This window comes from Arachis hypogaea, chromosome 8, assembly GCF_003086295.3.
Source record: "Arachis hypogaea cultivar Tifrunner chromosome 8, arahy.Tifrunner.gnm2.J5K5, whole genome shotgun sequence".
NCBI classification, from domain to species: domain Eukaryota; kingdom Viridiplantae; phylum Streptophyta; class Magnoliopsida; order Fabales; family Fabaceae; genus Arachis; species Arachis hypogaea.
Genome location: NC_092043.1, coordinates 31,260,876 through 31,270,720, shown reverse-complemented (window position 1 = coordinate 31,270,720; position 9,845 = coordinate 31,260,876). Strand labels below are relative to the sequence as shown.

The 9,845-nt window shown below is 31.4% G+C and overlaps 1 protein-coding gene across 1 annotated transcript; it reads left to right on the top strand.

The window, feature by feature from the left end:
* Window positions 1–276: 276 nt before the first annotated feature.
* On the top strand, window positions 277–3,495 carry LOC112706966 (glycosyltransferase BC10). Its single transcript, XM_025758510.3, has 2 exons — window positions 277–1,976; window positions 2,856–3,495. Exon 1 carries the CDS (start codon window positions 879–881, stop codon window positions 1,971–1,973), a length of 1,095 nt encoding a protein of 364 aa, XP_025614295.1. The 5' UTR covers window positions 277–878; the 3' UTR covers window positions 1,974–1,976; window positions 2,856–3,495.
* Window positions 3,496–9,845: the final 6,350 nt, after the last annotated feature.

Below are 9,845 nucleotides of genomic sequence, written 5' to 3'. Positions count from 1 at the left end.
TTAATTACCTAACCTTCTTGTTAACGTTTTTTTTTACCTTTTATATTTTCTTTGTTACTGCTAGTCTGCTACTATTAGTTTCTTATCGTTATTGTTAGCTTACTAAAGAGAGGAAACAAAGTTATCGATAATACCGATCAATCCTGTTTGTAATGTTTTGTTTTTGCCGCCTTTGATTGCCAGGTTACAGCTACACACACACAATGCATCTTTTTTTATCGAATTTAATCAGTGATTAGAATTTAAATTACTCAAACAGAAATAAACGGCGTTAGTGTTGGAGTTAGTGAGTGAGTGATGACTGATGAGGCGCCAACCTCACTGACTCCACCGTCAGTTAGGGAGCTTTTTCAACCAAAATAGAAAACCCCCTAACCCCCTTGTACCCACCTTCCACCCCCCTAACCAAAATCCAAACCCAAATAACAATTAATTAATTAATTTCATAATCCAAATTCATCTCTCTCTCTCTCTCTCTCAGCTCAACAAAGGTTAAGTCTCTCTCATCATCTTCGTTTCAAGTCTCAAGCCTCTTTCTCTCACTATATTATCCTCTTCTTCCTCACTCTGTTTACTCCTGAAAACAGCACAACAAGCATTCTCAGTCACACCCACACACTCTCAACCCTAAAATCGAAATCGATATCTCAGTTCCACACCCCATTGCTCCACAATTCCAAAACTCAAATCTTTCCCACATTTCCACTCACCCAATCATCACCTTTACCTGAGTTTCTACTCACATTGACAAAATTCCAGACCACTCACAATCCCCGGTTTCACCCTCGCCACCGCAACCACCACCATCACCACGGCTCCACCACCACCACCACCACCACCACCTCCACCACCACCAATTGAGGCTGACACCAACCTCAATGTTGTCATCCCCATTCATCATCGCCTTCTCCCTCCTCCTCTCCTTCCCAATCCTCTTCTTCCTCGCACCACGAATCCTCCCTCCCCGTCACCTCAGTCCGCCCATTCCCGACTCCGACGAAATCGACGACGCCGCCCTCTTCCGCCGTGCAATCTCCCTCTCCCACCACCCCAACCAACCTTCTAGAACCTTCCACCTCTCCACAAAGAAGAACCCTTCTTTCAAAATCGCGTTCCTCTTCCTCACAAACACCGACATCCAATTCGCTCCCTTATGGGATCGCTTCTTTCACAACCAACCAACCAACCTGTACAACATCTACGTTCACGCAGACCCAACCGTGAACATCACGCGCCCCGATTCCGGCGTTTTCCACAACCGCTTCATTCCTTCCAAGAAAACCTACCGCGCTTCACCCACTCTCATCTCCGCCACGCGCCGGCTCCTCGCCACCGCGATCCTTGACGACCCTGCCAACGCATACTTCGCCGTCCTATCTCAGCACTGCATCCCTCTCCACTCGTTCCGCTACGTCTACCGCTCCCTCTTCGTCTCCAAAACCTTCGACAAATCCGAACCCGAACCTGAATCCGAACCGGGGATCCGAACCAAATACCGGAGTTTCATCGAGATCATCTCAAAGACGCCGAGGATGTGGAAGCGGTACGTGGCAAGAGGGAGGTACGCGATGATGCCGGACGTTCCGTTCGAGAAGTTCCGGGTCGGATCGCAGTTCTTCACTCTGACCCGAAAACACGCTCTGCTTATAATCGCGGATCGGAAGCTATGGAGGAAGTTCAAGTTGCCGTGTTACAGAGAAGATGAGTGCTACCCTGAGGAGCACTATTTTCCAACTCTCTTGTCAATGGCGGATCCTGATGGTTGCACAAAATACACGCTAACGAGGGTGAATTGGACTGGCACTGTTAATGGGCACCCATATACTTATCGGAGCTCCGAGGTGTCTCCGGAGCTGATCGGGCGGCTGAGGGAGTCGGAGAACTCCGAATCGTATCTATTTGCGAGGAAGTTTAGCCCTGATTGCTTGAAACCGTTGATGCGCATAGCAAAATCGGTTCTTTTCAAGGATTGAAAGGTAATGACTAACAAGAATGCATGTTGTCGTTGTTCTGTGTGATTTGTTATTTTTTAATATGTTTTTGCTGATTTTGTGGTTTGTTTTGGGGGTGCAATGTCGATTGTGGGGTGGCATGAAGTTTTGAAATTTGTATGCAATACTGCATTTCTAAATGCTTCCATTCTTTACTGTTTAAGTGATTTTGTTTTAGTTCCTCAATTAGTATTCATGTTTGTATGTTTTTTTAAGTACTTGCTAGTATTTCTCGTGGTTTATTCATTCAATACTAAGGAGCTTTTCTTTTAGTTTCACATTTTGGTAAATTGGAGAAGAGAACCTTTACTTACAGGACTATAGGTCATAACGGTTTTTTCCCCTAAGAAGTATTTCTCGCATTACTGAAACCTAATAAAGCAAATGAGAAACTTGGAGGGAAATTCAAGAGTAGTTCGTTGCCTTCTTTTTTTAAACCATATACATAAGTGCATTTAAGTCCATTGTTGTTATATTGGGAAATGGGAATTGAATTTTCTTACCATGTATGGAATGTACAATTGTTATGGACATTTGTGATGTTTGTAGTTGTGGTCTTGTAGACATGTTTCGTGATGTGCAAAAGGTTTGTGGCATCTTTTATTCATTTTGTAGTTGTGATTTTTGAGTGTTAAAATATGCTCCTAGTTCCAATTACTTTGTTGGTACCTGAATTTCGCATATTTTCATTTGGAATGTCAAAATATGCTCTTTAATTCAATCAATGACTAGGTACTTTGTTGGAAACCATTTTTCTGGTTACATTTTTTCAGTTTGCTCTACCTACAAAGCTCAAAAAAAGAGGCACTTTTTTTTTAAGATTCTGCAGATGAGCTAACATGGTTCAATCAAATTGATTCTCAGGTTGAAAAGTTGATAGAAGATATTTATGGCTAAAACCAAGTTGCTGTTGCAATACCTAGCTCCATTGGAAGGTATATGGCTTGAAGAGGCATAAACAGCCCACAACCAATATACCTTGAACTCTCAAGATAAAGAGAGAAGTGTCTTGAGTCTTGAGATAAGTTTAGAGTTGTGTGTACTCATTTGCACTAGATATTGTGTCGACTTATTCATCAATAGCCTAGATAGGTGTAGGTCCCATTAAAGCTCCATTTGCTGGAATGATAAATGAGTCGACAGAGTGTGAGGAATCAGAATCAAAATGAAGAAAGGAAACGAAGAGGCACCTGCACAAGTCAAGGAAAGAGATGCAGGTGCTAATGCTATAGTCAAGTGTATTCATCTGGTGTATGTGTAATTGTTGCCATAGAAGATTGTGTTAGGTAGTTTTGTAAGGTTTCTCTCCCTCTTTGGTGGATGATCTTGTACATATGAGCCTGTCTATTAAGCACAAACCATTGATGAAGAAATGATCCACATACAGTGTTCTACTTTTGGATCAATTCCAGTGCTGTTGCCTAAACACGAGGCAACAGTGGCTGCATGGTGATACAATATAATACTGAAATGAAAGGAAAAACCAAGTCTACAGATTCCCCAATTGATCCATCTCTATGCGCTCTTTTGATCTCTTCCTGTTTTCTGATTCCATAGGAGTAGGACTCATCCTTTTTAGCTTTTGTCTCTTTTTGGTTTTTTCTATTGGTCTGTGATCCCTTTCCTTTGTTCAAAGTATCAGATAGTGGCTCCAAGCCTCCAAGCACCGCATACAGAATTATTTAAAAGAAAAAAAAAAGGTAGAGAAAAAGGGATCATGTTGCAAATCTTCTTTATGGTATCATATTCTGATCTCTGAGGCCAGGCGACATTGTATATATATACAAGCCACCGGAATCTGTGGTAAGTGGTGAGTTTAATAATTCAACAAAAGATTTATGTTATGTCATCAATGCTTGATTAAGACTAAAATGACCTTAGCTTGCACGGAAATGGATTCTCTCCACTGGAAAAAAAATTTGAGATAATAAAGTGTAATTTTTCACTTTTAATTTTATAAATGAGATCAAAATTAAATAAGAGAGAAAAAGCAATGAAAGGTTAGATTAAACACTTGATAGCATCTGATTTTTTTTTCCATTGGAGAGGATTTACTACTAACTTACACTAATGAAGTAGGATTTTCTACTCATGAAATTCTCACTAATATAAAATTATAAAAAGGACTGTTATGAGATGAACTGACAAACAAATACATGTGTTTTTATATTTGATATTATGGCATTGAAGATGACGTGCATGAGCAATGAGTATAATAAATAGTCTGAGAAAATTGGTTTACGCCAAATTAAATTGAAATTGGAACAAACAATTTTAAAAGTAATTTATTATGTGAAAAATAATTTAGTATAATTTTCAAATTATTTGTAATAATTTGGTACAACTTGAATTTGTTGAAAAAGTGGCCCATAAAAGCGACAAGTGTGAAGAGTGGTATGGTGTCGGTGGCTAAGGGGAGGGTCAAGGGTGGGTCCCATAAGTACCAAGTTAGGACAAAGAAAAGTCTAACCCCCTTTCTTTGCTTTCCCCATAATGTTCCTCCCACACCATCACACTTGGCCTCAATTTTATTATTTGAGAAAATGATATTCTTCTCTCCAAGAAGAGATTTGGATCCTCTAAAATTTAAATTTTATTTTAGAGAATAAAGTGTAATTTTTACCATTTATTTTATAGATGGGACTAAAAATAAATATAAAAGAGAAATTATTCAAAGATAAAATATCATACTTTATTCTCTAAAGTAAAATTCAAACTTTAGAGAATTCAAATTCCCAAAAAAATATTTGAATAATGTTTTTCTTTTTTATTTTAATATATATATTAAATAATATCTGTTTTTAGTCTATTTAATTAAAATATTTTTAATAATTTTTATTATAATTATATATTAGTAATAATAATATAAAATATATTATTAATATAATAAATTTAATTGATTTTTAATATTTTAACTTGTTATAAAATATTTAATTTTAATTTTTTAAAATATTTCATGATTAATAATAAAATACTAAAAATAAGTAAAATTTATTACTTTAGCCATAAATGTATTATTATTATTACATAATATAAAATATTTTAACATTTTACAAAAATATTTAATCTAACATTTTTATTTATTTCATGATTAATGATAACAAGTTAAAAATAAATAAAATATATTATAATAATAAATTTATTTTATACTATAATCATGTTAATAATAATATAAACTATATTATTATTAATGTAATAAAATTTTAATTATTTTTAATATTTTTTATTAATCATAAAATATATAAAATTTTTTGAATTAAATATTTTTATAACAAGTTAAAATATTAAAAATAAATAAAGGCTATTACAATAATAATAAGTATATATTTATATTATTATTTCTTTTGAAATAATACAATAATTATTTCTTCCCTTTTCTGCAGAGTTTTATTGTTTTCTTTTAATATAATTCTTTACTTTTTGCAGTTTTATTTAATAATTTTTTACCCAAGGTTCACATCTAAAACTCATGCCATATTATATATCACTAATTTATATATAAAAATGATTATTAAAAAATATTTTAATCAAATAGATTAAATTATATGTTATTTAACTCTTACAAAGAAGGAGAGTGTTATTTAGATATTTTGCAGGAAAAAAGAGCGTCGTTTTCTCTTATTATTTAGTAATCAAAGTGTTAGAGGTTTTTTTATTTATTTAAATAAAAAACATATTTTTCAATTTATGTAAAGAATAATAAATTGAGTAAAGTATCGTTTTTGTCCTCAAATCTTTGAGTTAAATGTTAAAGTTATTCCTAACGTTTTAAAATTGACTCAATATTGTCCTGCTGTTAGGAATCCGTTAACGGAATTGACGGCGGGACAAAATTGAGATGATTTTGAAACGTTAGGGACTTAAATAGGACTTTATAATTTTACTTTTAAAGATTTTTACTCATCATGAAATATTTGTAAAATGACTAGAATCACATGAAGTATTATGTATATGTATCACTTTTTTTCCACAAGTTTATGTACTAGTCATTCTAGAAACATTTAATGATTAATAAAAACTTTTAAGAGTAAAATTATAAAAAAATAAATTTATTTAAAATAAAATTAATGTGATTAAGTGTAATTTATTTAGATGTGATTAAAAAATAATTGAATAACTATGTACCGTAAAAAATTAATATTATTAAAGAATAAAATTAAAATTTATTTTTATTATTGTTTTTGTTCCTAACGTGTTCGTCCTATTTAAGTCCCCTAACGTTTTAAAATCGTCTCAATTTTGTCATGCTGTCAGTTCTGTTAACAGATTTCTAACTGCAGGACAACATTGAGTCAATTTTGAAACGTTAGGAACTTAAATAGGATGATTCAAACTTTATGAACAACTTTAAAACTTACGCCAACATTGAGGACAAAAACGATCCTTTACTCTAATAAATTTATATTGTGCGTATTATTATGACATTGGAATTTCATCTAAATATCTTTAATATTGCAACTAGAAATATCACTTTGATGTAAATTATTATTCCTTTTTACTCCATTGGTTCTTAATTAATCATTGGAAAATTTCAATTGATTTGCTACTTATTTTTTGCCTTTAAAACTGTGATAACAAGAATTTTAGATTTTAAAGGATTCATATTTTTTTAATAATAAAAATTATCTGTCAACTTAATTTATTAATATTTTTCTTCTTTTAATTTGTGGTAGTCACATTCTGAAACTGGACCAAAATCTGGTACAACTAAAAATTTATGAAGGGCACATTTAATTTGAATCTGTTGTTAGAGTTAGGTGAAGTTAGGATTATGAAAGTGTCTAATCACATAGAAGTAACAAACAAGGTGTTTATAAATAATAATAGAGTATCATTTTAATTACAATCTTTTTAAGCATGTTAATGATCAACGAGACAGTAATGAGGAAGTTGAACTTCTAAAATGAGACTTATTTCAATTTTTGAAAAAAAAGAAATGTTAGGAGTTTAAGTCATTCCTATTGTGGATCTTGCAAAAAATTACAAGGCAAACAAAAAATGTCTACTCAATCTAATAATATGGTCCAACCCGATTAAGAATTAATCTGTCACAGAGTAGCAAGTGAGGTTCAAACTCCTGTCACTTATTTAGACGGATAAATAAACTGATCCTTCAACTAAACTAAGTTGGTTATCATTTTTCAATTATAATAAAATTTCTACCAATACCCTATTCATTTTATCTATCAATGGGTCCACTCAATCTAATAGTATGAATATTATAGATTATCTTTTACTTAACATGATAATCTAAATTGGCAATAGTTTAATCACATATTAGTTTTACAATGATTAACACATATATAGAAAACTTGCAATTTTTACTTTAATCAGTTCTTGATAAGAATAGAATTAAATGAAAGTTAAGTTGTTACCACCAAATTTTGACATTCATTCCATGATCTACTTGAACAATTTATCTAGATGTTGAATTTATATAAAAAAAAAATTGTTTGTGGATGTCATCAAGACATCAATGCATTAAACGTGGTGACCATCTTAAAATAATATAATGACCAAGCGCACATCAAGATCTACAAAATTGGTTTTATTATTTATGCATCCATATATATAAGAAAAAGAAAATGGGTAAGGAATAAAGTTGATGAATCTTTAGGCGAGTTTTGCGTTATGTTCCCTTGAATTGGAAGAAATGTAGATGCTATAGGCTATAGCACATGTGCTCTTCACTTTCCTCCAAGCACAAGCATACAATAGTATATAAAAATACGGCACATAAAAAATTAACTATAAAAAATTATTTATCTAAAATATATATAGAAAATGTTGAAATTATATATACATAAGACGTAACATTTTGATAAGCATCAACTTATATATATAAAGAAACAAGACTTGAGACAATTATACATTTAATCATTGAATCATAGTTAACACTAAATATATATTCTAACCACCTAAAGCCGTGAATACGCGTCCTACATAGAAACCTGGCTTGTTTCTGGTGGCTGGTATGCATAACAATGTGGAGAATTTTTTTTTATATTTTTAATTTATATAACGTGTATGGTTATTAAGTATATTAAGATGAATTTTTATTCAGTTATGTCATGTCTAAATCGTATACTTTTGTCTATTTTATAATAGGTTAAATAATTCATAAATGAGAATACGACGAATTTAATTAGATTATCTATGATTAAAAAAAACATATTAATATTTGAGTTAAAGTTGAACCGTAATCAACCATAATTTTAACTCAATTTTCATTATTCGAACTTGAGTTTAACTTGCTCACTTCCACCATTAGTCTTTTGCACACGCGGCTGATTTATCAGAATTTTTTCTTTTTAATATTATATTATTAAAGGTTAAATTTTTTTATGATTAACCAAATTATGTGTTAAATATTACTATGGCCATTTATAAAACATCATTGATGTTTTGTGTTTCTTCAATTAAAATAATATTTTTTTAATAAAACGACATTTTGTGTTTTAATAATTAAAATAATATTTCTTATTATAAAATGTCAGTGATGTTTTGTTTTTTTATGATTAAAATTTTTTTTATAATAACAAATAAAAATATTATTTATATATTAAAATTAATTATTAATATATTTATGTATAAATATATATGTAATTTAATTTTTTTTATGTATTTATATTTTAATATATATTTTATACTAATAACTAATAATAATAACTGGTATAACATAGTTATTGAAATAATTGATGCTTAATATTTTAATGATGTCTCATCTTGGATACTTCAGCCAATGAGAGAGCTAACGCGACAATTTTGACGAGCATGTTTTATCAAATTTCTTTAGTGTTCACGTGACACTGGAATTTATTATTTATTAATTAACTATTATACATGGTTTACAACTTAGAAATTAGATTTGACACAAGGTCAATATATCATTGTTACCATTACTTTCGGAATAATTTATTTATAAATGATTAAATTGAAGGCAGATGATTCACGTACAGGCAGCGGTACAGCAGAACCTTTCTGGCTTCGAATCTTGTTTGTTTTGTTGGAATCTCCATTTATGAATAAACAAACATTGGTAATCACAATATTATGAACTCTGAATTGATGAGGCACATTTTTTTTTCTTTTAATGGGAGAGCTGAATTTTATTATCAAAGATCTAGTTACTACAAGATAAAAATATTAACTCTGCAGATACGATCTTGCTTAAACAAATATTTAATTTTAGTTAATACCCTAATTTCTATTATTTTGCAGTAAGTTTTGTATTTTTCTTTTGCTTCAGCCAGGTGAGATACCTTTCTTAATGGGCCAGAGGTCTTGGTCCATTAAAGATTTTATAGGCCCAATGAAATCCTAATGTATTAAAGGGCCCAAAAAAATATAAGAGAAAAACCCAAAACAATCCCTAACAATTACCTCAAAAGACAACGAGGTCCATGACAAAAAAATACCCAACCCTACTCCTGAGATTTACTTTTATGGGAGTGATTAGTCCCTGTACCAAAAAAATCAGTCAAAAAAAAGACCAGGAGCCGGGTTAGGTGTTTTTTTTTTTCTTGGAGGCCTCGTTGTCCTTTCGAGATAATTGTCAGAGGCCGGGTGGGGTATTCACTCAAAATATAAATAGAAGTAAGTCACTGAATTTTTGTTGGTTGATAAAATGGTTCTGTAACAATGTCACTATGTTGGTTGATAAAATGGTTCTGTAACAATGTCACTACTAATCATTTTTTGGTGTCATTTCAGATGTTGGTTATAGCCATATGATTGCATGAATTATGAAAGACTATAAAACTACTACAAACTCCTTTTTTTTGTTGCCACCTTAATTAACTAAAATTGTAACTAAATTACAAAATATCTACAAGATCTGAGGGTTAATTCATG

What these genes read in the sequence shown, in the direction of transcription:
- LOC112706966 (XM_025758510.3), top strand. Translation starts at nt 879, where the DNA reads ATGTTGTCATCCCCATTCATCATCGCCTTCTCCCTCCTCCTCTCCTTC.